Consider the following 13,492-nt stretch of genomic DNA (forward strand, 5'->3'; position numbering starts at 1 on the left):
GGATCTACACGCAGAAAGCGACCAACCCCGCCCAAGCGCCGAAATCCACGTTACGGCTGCGCAGGAGGCAGCTAAGGTAGGAGCATGCGCTATATGACCGGATGAAAACGCCCGGCCCCACCACCACCACGCAAGTTGACCGAGGGCGCATGCGCCCTGTTGACAGAGGTCGCCAAGCAATCAGGGGCAAAGGGAGAGACTGATGAGTCTTTTAATAGAAAAACACACGTGTTAACAGTAGCAACACAGTCTCTCGCAATCCTGATGGCGCTGGGCTTCAGTTCTTCACCTTGGGGGGTGGCCTGTGAGAGGAAAGAGATGAGGGGACTCAGAGCTCGTCACCACTGTGGGGCACTCCTAACAAGTATTGACTGGACCCCCTGCTCACCTGTACACACCCACGACCACAGCGTGGTCTCTTTCGTATGGCTCTAGCGTCAACTGCTCCTGGGGCTTCATGTTCTCCTGTTGCATCTTTTTCACTTCAGAGGCAAACACGGCCTCTGCAGAGGCTGTGGAGTCAATGCAGTTGGCCTGCAGAAGAAAGAGGATTTAAAGTCCACAGCAAGGCTTTAGGCTGCTTTCCCTTTTTTTGTGCTTCTTTAAACCAGTAGAATTTGTTTTCATTGGAGACTAGGCTTTGGGAATGTAGGGAAAGACTTCGTTAGATAAATTTTCAATTTGGTTTGGATTGGAACAGGAAGGCTTCAACAGAGCCCTATTTTTCTAAAAGCCAGTGTTTAAATCTTACACTCCGGGTTTTTCTTTTTTCTACTTCCTCTTCTTTAACAATAGCAATAATGCAGCTGAGAATGCTAAAACAAATGCAGCAAAGGCTGCAGAAAACAATGGTGAATCTGGTTGAAGACAATGGAGAGGCCTCTGTACTTCAAAATGAAACATTTTTTAAAACGCATCCAGCATTTATCTGGTATTTATTTTACACCAGGTTCTGTTCTCAACACTCCATACATATTGAGACATTTAGTCCTTACATCAACATTAAAAGAGATAGGACTAACATTGCTATTTTGCAAGTGAAGAAACAGGCATATAGGTTAGGTAACTTGCTCAAAGACACACAGCAAGATGCAATTCAAACTCAAGATATTCAGACTCAGCGATCATGCACTTAATCGCTACAGTCTATGGCCTCTTTAAATTCTAAGCTTTTTACTTTTGTAGACATTTTTCATTATGTGCTATTTGATTGGGTGGCTTATAGGGAGCTGGGAATAGACTGACTGGATTGGGGGATGGAGGCCCCCTTGTTTTGACTGGCTGCTTGGCAGTTACAGATAGAGAAGATACTGCCACCCCATCTTAGGACTCCTCTAAGCCCCGCACCTTAATGGAAATCACAAAGTGTCCTCCATTACGCAGGAAGGTGTGGGCATTCAGGGCTACAATCCGCGTCTGGTCTGGCTGGGCCACGTCAGCAAAGATCACATCCACCATTGCTAGGGAGAAACAAGTAGCAGTTAAAAGCTGGATCCACTGGATTTCCCAGCTCCTCCCATGGGGCCTGCGCCCCAACACCAGCAGGTTCCTGGCAGAGTCTTCCCTGCCTCCAGTCTCACTTCCTCCTGTTGATCCCCCTCCCTCCACAGTGCCCCCAAGATGGGTCCAAAACCCACAGTCACACCATTCATTCATTCCTCTTGTAAACCATGTTGCCACCTACTCTGTGGCCAGCCCTGGGCCGGGCGTCGGGGACAGAGAGACGAGTCAGACCCGGACCCTGCCCTCGAGACGCTCCCGGGTCTGGGCGGGGGAGACAGACACGTCATCAAAAAGACAAGTGAAGGTGAGCACTTACCGGCAAGAGCATCTGCAGGATTGTCAAATGAAAACAAGTTGTAGGACAAAGGGTAAGGTATGAATGCACAGGGGAAAAAACTCATGAAAAGAAAAACCAGGGGGAATGCAAAGTAGTATTTTTAAGGCAGAGTAATTAAAAAAATAAATAAAATAAAAAACTTAAAAAAATGAAAAGATGGTGCAATGAAAACTGACTTTTTTAAAATCAGGAAAAGCAGACATCAAATTGTTCATACTGGTTACCTCTGGGGGTGGTTTATAATGCACTCCATTTTTACACTATGCTTCTGAATTTGTTTTTAAAACAAAGTTATTTACATTCACAATGGGCCCCTCTGGGCCAGGCCGTACTCCGTCTGTGCTTTCTGGGCTATGATCTCCCCAGATGGTGCTGATGAGGACCGTCAAAGCAGGCTTGTATGCATAAGTCAGGGGTAGTATAAAAGGTACCACACTTTGCAGGGAGGCAGGAAGTACTGGGGTGGGGGAGATTGGGGGAGGGGCAGGAGATTGGAGGTAAGGAGGTTGGCCCTCCAGACATCCCAGGCCCTGAAGCAGGACTGCCACCTCCACAACCTCACCTGGCTCCCCCGACCCTTTTCATTTCTGCAGACTCAAGAGGCCTGTTCATCCACTCCAATTCCATCCAAATCAGGGCTCTGGAGGCCTCTTCCAGGAAACCTGGAGTGGCCTGTCCTACCCCACCCGAGCCAACCCCAGACCCCTCACCGATGAGCATGCGGTATTTGTGCGGGTGCCGAGCATCTTCAATGACAGGAATAATGTTGGTCCTCTTCTTGGCCAAGTTAATGAGGTCACGGCCAGAACGGTGGGAGAATTCAACTGCATAGACCAGACCGTCCTAAAATAAGTCAAAATCAAACAAAAACAACGATACTAGTTCTCATGTATGGAGTGCCTACTTTGGCCCATATACTGCATGCATCTCTTCAAATCCCCAAATCCAAACCCTACCATTTAATGACTTGTTATCATTTTAGATGAATAAACTGAGGTCCAAGGGTTATTCAATCCTGCTTTGCCTGATCTGAGAGCCCAGGCCCCCAATTCAGGCTTAAAATGAGGAAGCTAGGGCACAGAGATGACACCGTAACAGCTACGAATATCTGCAATGGGCCCGGCACTGCTCTTGGCCCTCTACAGGATTCAACTCCTTTATCTTCACAATGACTCTATTTTCCAGACGGGTAAACTGAGGCTCAGAGAGGGACAGTAACTTGCTAAAAGCCACTTCACTGTTAAGAGCCCGCACCAGAGCCTGGGGTTTTTAACCACTAAATTACACAGCCTACAGTCTTGTAGCTGAGTGAGGTGTCATGAAGTGCGATGCATGGGTGCCCTCTCAACAGGGAGCCTGTCCAGCCACACAGAAACACAGGCCCAGAAACTGACGTCTTCTGTTCTTTCAAGAGAAACCAGAAGACCAGATTTGGGGGGGGTATCAGTTTTTAAAGAGGGCAATCAAATCAAACGTACTCTCAGCTCTGGGCCCCTCTATCACTGGTCACCCCGATACCCACGCCCCTTCCCTCCAGGCTGAGAACTCAGGAGTGAGGCTGAATGAGGCTTTGGAGACGATGTGGTTCAAGCCGCTCCTTTCACTCACAGGCACTGTGACCAGGAAGGGCCTGGCTCCAAGCCACACGGTGCAGAGAAGTGGCCAGGGCCTCTGACCTCCAGGCTGGCAGAGGAGGTGGCCTTTCCCTCCCTCCCACCCCTTCCTGCCCCCATCTGTCTACTCACCGGGCCTACGATATCAGAGACGTGAGAGACGGTGGTGCCCGAGGCAGCCCCAAGGTAGAGCACCTTGGCCCCTGGCTTGATGTGGATCTGGTCCACGCCGCCCAGGATTGCTGCCGCCAGCTTGGAACGGAAGGGGTTCCAGGCGCGGTACTCGATTTTGTCATCTCCCTCCTGGGCCGGGAGAGATGGGGACAGAAGTCAGTGCCAGGCTCTTCTGTAAGACCGCACTGCTCTTAACTCCTGGGCCCTCAAAAGGGACGTGGCGCCCAGTCATCGTACAAGAAACGAACGTGGGTACACATCTGTGGCCACGGCAGAGGCAGGGCCTGCCCTCTCGTGGAGGTTCCTGACTCAGGGGCAGCGACAGGGACAATAAACAAACAAGATCATCCCAGGTAACAGCAAGGCAAGACCTATGCATTCATTCTATAAACACTGACCGTGCCCCTATGCTTAGGAACTGGAGAAACACAGTGAAGGGGACAAAGGCCTCGCCCTCAAGGAGCGAGGATACGCTGAACTGACTAACACACATGGCATAATAGCTAGTGACGGGACTAAGGAGAAAAGATCAAGCCAGGAAGGAAGATCTGAAGCATGGGGAGCAGGGCGAGGGCAGGTGAAAATGAGAAAGGGTGGCCAGGGAAGAGCCAAGGAGGAGACACCTGAAGCAGACCTGAGGCTGAGGGGCCGCTCAAATTATCTGGGGACGCGCATTCCAGGCAGCAGGAAAGCCAGCAGGAAGGCGGTGAGGGCAGCTTTTGATAGACGGGGTGGTGCAAGGGGGCCTTGTGAGAGAGACAAGGTGACACCTGCCCAGAGCTGCTGGTGATGAAAAGGAACCAGCCATGCACAGGGCTGGGAGCAGAGTGTTCCAGGCAGAGGGAACAGCAAGGTTGTCGTTGTGGCTGGAAGACACTAGGTTAGGGGGACAGTGGGTGGAGACAGTGGGGAGGCGGGGCTAGAAGGTGCAGGGCCTTCCAGGCCACACTGAGGACTCGGGACTTTAACCTGAAGCCAGCGGGACATCACGGAAGGTATCTGAGGAGGGGGTGCATGATCTGACTTATGGATTAAGATGATCCCCTGGCTGTCACGTGGAGGACAGACGGTGGGAACAGGGAGACCAGGCAGCCGGTTACACCGTCAGCTTGGGGCTCTGGTGGCTTAGCCAGGCGCCCAGGTCTCACCGAAATCGAGACTCTCTTCTCTCCATAAACCGATTCTCCAGGGACCAGATTCTTGGTGACCAGTGCATCTTCCTTTCCTCGACAAATGAAGACACCTGGGTGAGGGGATCAGAGCAGGGGTGAACACCCCGGCGGGCCACACCCCACCCCTAACCCCAGGGGCTTCCCTGCCTTCCTCACTCACCCTCATGCCGATGAGGCTCGACCATCACATTCTTCCCCGACTGGTTTCCTTTTTTTCCTCCCCGACCACGACCCCGGCTGCCACCAGACTGGAACCCGCCACCTACAAGGCAGAGATGCAGTGAGAGGGAGACCCCACCATGCTTCCCTCCCCACTCCCCAAGCCCAGGGAAAGCCCCCTCCATCACCTCTTCCTCCCCCTCCTCGCCCACGGCCCCTAAAGCCTCCGCCTCGGCCTCGGCCCTCGCCAAAGCCTCCACGGCCTCCGCCAAAGCCTCCACGGCCTCCGCCAAAGCCTCCACGGCCTCCGCCGCGACCGCCACGGTCACCAAAGCCACCTCGGCCACTGAAGCCGCCCCCACGGGGGCTGAAACCTGTGGTGGAAACAGAAACAAGAACCATCAACGGGGCCATGGAGCTTGAGAAGTTACTCCTACGCCGAGGAACTCCACTCGGGAGAGAAACGTGTGCATGTGGGCGCCAGGAGAGGTGCCCACGTGTGTCCACAGCAGCAGAACAACGGACTAACCTGAGCGTCCATGAGCAGAATGGACAAATGAAAGAGGGACGATTCCCGACCAACAACGAAAAGGATCAACAGATCCACACAACAGAGACATAAATCTCAGAATCATGGTAAGGGAAAAAGCAAGCCCTAGAAAACCACATCTAACACAATGTCCTCTTTATAAAGGCCAGCAACAACTAAGAGGTGCTATGCGGTGTGGATATATGTGGTAATCCACGCCCCTCCCGCCCCCAAAAAGAGGCCAGAGAATGATAAATGCGAAACTCACGATATTAGGCTTTGGGAGAGAGAAGTTATGGGGTTAGGATAGGGGAGGAAAACATAGAGGTAGATTTACTGTCAATATTCTGCTTTTCTCGGTTGGTTAGTAAATGCACAGGATCTGTTCTATTATCAATATTAATTAGTCTGAAGAAGACACATGCACTGTGGCAGTAGGGTCCCCCGGGCCCTGGAAACTTCTTCATGCCCTCCCACTCCTGCCCTCGTGTGTGGCAGAAAAGCGCCAACCCCAAAACAGAGGGGAGGCATTCGACATCACATCTTTCCTGCTAACTGATCCCCCTGCTTCCAAGCACGCACAAGTCTCTCCCAACTCAGGGGGGAAAAACGAGCAAAACCCAAAACTGTCCTTTATGGATGGGCGACTGATCATAGCAGTTTAGGGCTTGTCAACAAGATGGGAAGTTGAAGGGATAAGAAAACATTCAGAGAGACTTTATTTTCATCACTTCAGGAGACAGCAAACATTGTTCACTGAGCACAAAACAGTGTCTGAAGCAGACAGAACTCTCCTGGTGCTAATAGATTCAGTATTTGACTCTTCTGTGATGGCTTCAAAAGCTCTGCAGTACTTTCAGAAAACTGCATTATCAAACAATCGTTCGTGTGAAAATTAGTGATGGTTTAAAATGATGTCACTTGATGTAAACTATTCAATAACGAACTTTGCTAAAGTTTTTGCAAAGGTGCATTATATTCCCACCCTATGAAGGCTTCATTCGTTTTAATGGTGTTAGAGATGAAAACGTAGAACTCTGAATAGCTAGTCCTAATTTAGTTGTTAAAAATGAACGGTTTTCAAACTCCTACACCAAGAGTTGTTGACCTCTGGTCTCCCGCTCCCTCTGCAGTCTACTGCCCACACAGCAGCTGGTGACTGACCTTTGCAAAACAGCATATCAGCTCTCATCATTCCCCTGCCCACATCCCTTCAAAGGTTTTCCATCACATTCTAACTGAAATCAAAATTCCTTTCTCCGGCTTCCAAAGCTAGAAATCGGTGGGTCTCATCCTTGCCCAGGGCTGTTGCTTAGATTCTCAAGTAAATTGTCTGGGGTGGAAGCCTGGGCATGGGGCTTTTTTTTTTTTTTTTTTTGCGGTACGCGGGCCTCTCACTGTTGTGGCCTCTCCCGTTGCGGAGCACAGGCCCCGGACGCGCAGGCTCAGCAGCCATGGCTCACAGGCCCAGCCGCTCCACGGCATGTGGGATCTTCCTGGACCGGGGCACGAACCTGCGTCCCCTGCATCGGCAGGCGATCTCTCAACCACTGCGCCACCAGGGAAGCCCCATGGGGCTTTTTAAAGTTCCCCAGGTGACTCTAATGTGCAGCCCAAACAGAATCACCACCATTGGGCTTGGCTTTTGCTGACTTTTCTGACCTTTCTCTATGTTGGGCCCCGTGCTCTTCCTCCCCAAGAACAAACTCGCTTTCCAGCTTCTAAACCTTGAGCATCTCCTGTTCCCACTGCCTGGGTCCAGAGGACATTGCTTGACTCACCCACCCCACTGCACTCAGGTCTCTGACCGAATGTTCCTTCCTCAGAAGGGCCTTCTCTGGCTACCTGACCTTTACTCTGCTTGCTTTTTCTTCCTATCAGTTATCATACATGGCATCTTAAAGATTATTACTGCCTGCCTCTCCCACTAGAATCAAGCTCCAAATGGACAGAGATGTTTGTTTTGGTCATCACTGCATCCTGCACAACACCTGGCACAAAGTATGGGCTCAACAGATAGTAAATGGGCTGATAACTCTTAAACCCTTGGGTTCTGTCTCATGAAGAAAACACCCTCTCTGCTCATTCAGGAAGCAGGTGATCAGATGGTGACCAGAGCCCCAGTCCCTCCCTCAAGCAGCTCATGCATTGACTACAGGGAGACGGCCATGCCATTCATGACCCTAGAGAATAGGGAAGGTCTGTGGGTATCCTGAAAAGTTCACCTGTAAGAAGGAGATATGGAAATAACACAGTGTCCACCTCGCAGAGTTGTAAATATTAAATGACAATACACACAGAGCACTTAATATGCTACCTTGCACACAGTTTGAATATATTATTCAAACTCAGGAGAATGAATCCCTCCTCCTTCCTACTTAGGGGAGAAACCACTAGGCCTAAGAGACCCTCAACACAGGCCTGATAGAACAGAGACCCAGAAAGTGTGGGCACAGCATGGGGCACAGTGGGCATGATACTCAAAACATATCTTAATCCATTTCAGGTCCTGGGGTTCTTAGAAAAATGTACTGAAAGTACCCACTCTTCAGAAAAACGCACATTCACATACCTTTATCTATAAGTTTTGGCTGGAGGGTCCACAGACCCCCTCCCCGACCCCAGTGTAAAACTGCTCTCCTGCCACAGCCTTCCCCATCTCAAAACTGGAAACTCTACCCCTCCAGTTTTGCCACGCCAAAACCCTTCATTGTCCTTGACACCTCTCTCTCACACCCACATACAAGCTGTTGGCTCTATCTTCAAAATATATTCCCTGACAATCTGTCAGCCAGGTCCATTGCTACCACCCTGGTCCAAGCCACATCATCTCCTAGTAGATGACAGCAACAAACTTCCCACTGATGTGTCTACTTTCACTCTTGTTCCCCTAAAGTCTTTTGCACACAGAAGCAAGAAGGATCCTTTTAAAGGTCTCAGTCAAGTCTGACTGACATCAGGTTCCCGCTCAAAATCTCCCAAAGGCTTCCTCTCTCAACCAGACTAAAATCCTCGCTAAAGAGCTGACTCCGGACAACTTCTACAACTTCTTATCCTAACACAGTGAGGGAAGGGTTGGGAAGGCGTATCCTCCATTCCTGGCACAATCAGAGCACAGGATGCCTGCAGGCTTGCCCGGGTCTCAGTGGGAGCCACACTGCCTGGCACTTCCTATTCCACCAGTAGATCCGTAAACACTGAAGAGAAAGGGAACTTGAGAGGGGGCATGGACCCACAAATTCTGCCCCCGCCAGATGACCCCATCTCTCCACACGCTGAAGTGTGGGGGGAAGGAAGGAAAAAAGGAAACCTGTACTAGGAAACAGACCCTTTCAGTCATGGCAGAAGATTTCCCCAACTCCAGGGGAGCAAGTTGCGGGGAGGGGAGAGGGGCTCGACCTGATTTAGGAAGAGCTGAGACACCAGGGAGAAGGACCCTAATTTTGCTCCCCTTGAGAAGAAAGATAAAGATAACAATTAGAGAAAATACTATTATATGTCAAGCACCGTGCTACATGAGACATAACTGCAAACTGTAACATTGCGTAAGTTTAAAGTGTACAACCTGTTGATCTGATACACATATATTGCAAAATGATTACCACCATGTGCTATTTTTTCTTAACATGCTCTCACTAAATTAGAACTGGGTGCCATTTTATTGATGAGATAACTGAGGCTCAGAGAGGTAAAGCCACTTGCCCAAGGTCACACAGTAAGTTAAGCATAGTTAGGATTGAAACTTTGAACTGAGGCCCTTCTGCTGTCAAAGCCAGGACTCTCATCATTCCACTAGGAGGGAGGTGTGGAGGGTTCACCAAAATCTCGAGTAAAATCGGAATGAATAAAACCACTCACGCCCTGTGATTACCTCCCTTGCCCACCCCACGATAATCCTATACTGGGCGCGTGAAGTTTCACCTCACCTCTCACCGCGAGTTGAGAATCACTAGGCCCAGGAGCTCCACTCCATTCTCAGGGACCCGCCCCCCTCCGGAGAGTAGAGAGCGGGAAAGTGGGCCAGGGAGGGCAAGCCGGGAATACTCATCTATGCTGGCCCTCTCTGAGAAGCTAGGTTTGAAGCCAAGGGTACCGCTGTTGCGGCAGCGACTGGGGAGTATATGGGGTCCTAGAAGACCCAGCCCCCGCACCCAAGACCGGGGGCTCTCCGCCTCCCAATCAAGACAAATCCCCAAATCCCACGCCCAGAGATCCAAGACCCCAGATGCCTGGATCTAGATTCTGGTTCAGTACCCTCGACTGCCGCCCGCGGCCCAATATCCAAGACCCCTAATGACTGCCTCAATGAAACGAACCCCAGTTCAGGACACCCCCAATTCTACGCCCAAGACTCTCTACTAACGACCGTGACCTCTGAGAAGTCAATCACAAACCTCTAGACCAGGAACCCGAACCCCAGGCTGAGGTTCGATCACAGGGCGGAACCAAGCCCTCCCATCCCCACAAGAGACCGGAACAAGACCCCTTCCCCACAAGAGACCGGATCCAGGGCTCAGAATCCTTGCCCCCAGGCCAGGACCCCGCCCCTCCGTTCCGGCCCGGCACCCCGATCCCCGCCGGATCCCAGTCCTGAGCTCCGACCCCAACCCCGGACTCCACCTGGCTTCATAGCGAGCGTGGAGCTCCACGGCTCAGTACTCTGCGGCTTCCCCGAGTCCACGCGTCTGGGGCTTTCGCACGTGGAAAGGAGCGCACGCGCGCGGCGACGTACACTGCGTGATGCAACCACGCAGCCCCGCCCCTCGGAGCCTCAGCCCCGCCCGGAGCCTGGTGTGCGCGCTGTGGGCGGAGTTTTCTGAGCCTCTCAGGGCACAGCCCCCTCGACTGCCCTTGGAGCTGCCTTGACCTGTGCAGCGTTCGCTACTCTAAATACGCTCCCCACTTCCCTTTTACTGGTGCGATCACCCCAGTAATCAGGGCTTATCCCCAAACTTTCGCACGGGCTATGCCCTCTGCTTCTCTTCTCTATTCCTAGTTAGCTCCCTAAGATTCCCTCTACACTCAAAAGCCTTCCCTGATCCATTTCCAGCCCCAAGAACAAGGGCCGACTCTGGATTCCCATTCATACATTGGAAAAGCATTTGTTGTGCGCCTGAATGTACCAGGCACTGTTCTAGGCACTGGGAATACAGTAGGGAACAAGGCACACAAATCCTGGAGCTCATCTTCCAGTGGGGGAAACAGACACCAGACAAGTTATTAAAAGCACACTGAATGATAGACGGCAATAAGTGCTTTGGAGAAAATAACAAGCAGGAAGGGGGATAGGGACTGGTGCTGGGACGGGGGCGTGGGGTGTGTGTGTGTGTGTGAAACTGTTTACGAGGTGGTCAAGGAATGCATCCAGTGACTTTTCTTAAAAATTAATTAATTAATTTTTGACTGCATTGGATCTTGTGTGCGCAGGCTTTCTCTAGTTGCGGTGAGCGGGGTCTACTCGTTGCGGTGGCCTCTCTTGCTGCGAAGCACGGGCTCTAGGCGCGCGGGCTTCAGGAGTTGTGGCACATGGGCTCAGTAGTTGTGGCTCATGGGCTCAGGAGTTGTGGCACACGGGCTTAGTTGCTCTGCGGCATGTGGGATCTTCCCGGACCAGGGCTTGAACCCGAGTCCCCTGCATTGGCAGGCAGATTCTCAACCACCGTGCCACCAGGGAAGCCCCATCCGGTAAGGAGTGAGGCATGCTCCTATCTGGAGGAAGAAAGTTCCAGGCAGCTAGGATTTTAGGTGAAAAGGCCCTGAGCCAGGAAAAGTAAGGAGGGTTGCAGAAACACTGAGGAATGTGGTCGAGACAGAGTGAGGAGGGGAGAGTGGGAGGAGATGAGGTCAGGGAGGTTAACAAGGCAAATTATGTGGGACCTTGGGGTGAGAACTTTGACTTTTAATCTGAATGAGATGGAGGGTCCTGAACAGAGAAGGGATATGATCTGACTTGGGTCACTCTGGCTGCATGTGGGAAACAGAGTGAGGGAGCAGGGTGGGAGCAAGAAGACCAAGGAGGGGCCTGCTGCAGTGGATCAGGTAGGAGACAGGATGGACCAGATCAGGATGCAGGCAGAGGAAGGAGGGAGGAGGGAGAAGATTCTGTGTAAATACTGAGAATTTTTTGGTAATTTTATAATTTGAATATTCATCCTCATATTCATTCCACAAAGCAAAACAAGTGCTACTAAGAGAAGTTACTAACAACCTCCAGGAGAATCCACTGGTCTGTTCTATTCATTGTTGTATCACTTTGTACCCAGAACAGGGCCTGGCACGGAGTGGGTGCTCAGTAAATGTTTGTTGAAGGAACGAATGAACCTATGCTATCTTGAGTTCTCTGTGAAGGGTCTCAGAAACATTCCTGAAAATTTGTTTACATATATATATATTGTGTGTGTGTGTGTGTGTGTGTGTGCGTGTGTGTGTGTGGTACGCGGGCCTCTCACTGTTGTGGCCTCTCCCGTTGCGGAGCACAGGCTCCGGACGCACAGGCCCAGCGGCCATGGCTCACGGGCCCAGCCGCTCCGCAGCATGTGGGATCTTCCCGGACCGGGGCACGAACCCGTGTCCCCTGCATCGGCAGGCAGACTCTCAACCACTGTGCCACCAGGGAAGCCCTGTTTACATATTAAGATGGAAAATCTGCTGAGTCTATGCTGGATTTCCAGGAGCTATGTAATAATTCAAATGGCTCCAATTCAGGGTGATGTTACCTACTACTGGTGGATTTTACTGTTTGCCTTCCAATTAAAAATGTTTTTTTCTCTAAAGGATGAAAATCTTCAGTGTACAGTGCAGACTGTATTCTGGAATCCTGGCACCGTCTCCTGGGTCTGAGGTATTTCACCTGCCAACTTGCAACCTGAAATGGCCACTACCAGTGAGTAATTAGGGGGTGCCTTCTGGTTTTGTGCTGGGGGCACAATGGTGACTGAAAGAGTCCAGGCTTCCTGGAGCTTCCAGTCCCCTTGTCCTCAGACAGTGGCAGCCCAGAGGGGTCAGGGCCAGAATGGCGGAAGTACAGGCAGAATGGTCAGGGCTGGGATGGAGGAAGCACTGAGGGCTTTATCGGATGTCCCCCATGTCCTCTGAACCTTCCTTTTACCTTGCTGCTCTGACCACAACCTAGCTCTCCCATGAAGACATGTCTTTCCATGCAGCCCTTCTAAGCAGAGGCTGTTTTCTCTTCCTCAGCCTTCATGCCCCCTGGGCCTCTAGATAGCATAAGCTCCTCCGTGTTCCTCGTTGCTGCTTCTAAACCATTCTCTGCCTCTTCTCTAAGCCCCTAACTTTGAAGTTTGTACGCAGCACCTGCTCCCATTCTTGTAACCCGCTTTATCAACTCCCAAGTCACTGCACCTCATTGCATCTTTTTAGCTCCAGGCTCACTGCCACACAAGCTGCTCCCCTCATAATTCTTGGTGATTTCCAAATTCAGGTAGATGAAACTTTGACTGTTCTGGCCTCTCGAGATGCCTTGTCTTCCTCTTCTCTAGCGACCTCGTCCTCCACCCAACACTTCCTTCCCACACTTAGACTTTGTGCTGCGGACACAATGATGACTGTGGCAGCCCCGAGATCCCAGGCCAGTGGGGGAGAAAGGCCCACCCCCATACAGTGGCAACCACAAAACCACAGCCCCTGCAGAGTCTCAGTTCCATGCATCTCACTGTCTTCCCATCACCTCCTGTCTTTCCAGCTCACTCCCTCTAAACCTATTGCTCCAAGGATCCTTCACCCCCATAAGCTGACCTCCTTTTCCCTGCCCCTCACCCCCTTGTGAGCACAGTACTCTCACCACCCAGCCCGATTCCTCATCCAGTGTTCTCTCCTTTGCTCCCACCCTCAAACTTCTAACTTTATCTTTTGCACCCAGTTGAGTCCACTCTCCACCTCCTCCGCACCTGCTCACTGGAAGCTGAATATGGATGGAGAAAAACCCACACCCACTGCCAGAGTGGGTCTCACTTCGGATTCACGACCACAAACCCAAGTGGGCCCT

General features: G+C 51.4%; 1 protein-coding gene across 1 annotated transcript; it reads right to left on the minus strand.

The window, feature by feature from the left end:
* Positions 1-197: 197 nt before the first annotated feature.
* On the minus strand, positions 198-10,231 carry FBL (fibrillarin). Its single transcript, XM_029236953.1, has 9 exons — positions 10,108-10,231; positions 5,147-5,332; positions 4,960-5,061; positions 4,776-4,870; positions 3,586-3,756; positions 2,551-2,683; positions 1,348-1,460; positions 389-534; positions 198-302 (listed from the first exon to the last, which is right to left on the minus strand). Exons 1-9 carry the CDS (start codon positions 10,115-10,117, stop codon positions 278-280), a joined length of 981 nt encoding a protein of 326 aa, XP_029092786.1. The 5' UTR covers positions 10,118-10,231; the 3' UTR covers positions 198-277.
* Between the last annotated feature and the right edge of the window lie 3,261 nt (positions 10,232-13,492).

Source organism: Monodon monoceros, unplaced genomic scaffold, assembly GCF_005190385.1.
Source record: "Monodon monoceros isolate NGI ecotype Baffin Bay Population unplaced genomic scaffold, NGI_Narwhal_1 Super_Scaffold_10, whole genome shotgun sequence".
NCBI classification, from domain to species: domain Eukaryota; kingdom Metazoa; phylum Chordata; class Mammalia; order Artiodactyla; family Monodontidae; genus Monodon; species Monodon monoceros.

Coding starts and splice junctions, on each gene's coding strand:
- FBL (XM_029236953.1), bottom strand. Junction 2,684..3,585: donor TCTCTGATATCGTAGGCCCG/GTGAGTAGACAG, acceptor GACTTATTTTAG/GACGGTCTGGTCTATGCAGT. Junction 1,461..2,550: donor CAAATACCGCATGCTCATCG/GTGAGGGGTCTG, acceptor GTTTCTCCCTAG/CAATGGTGGATGTGATCTTT.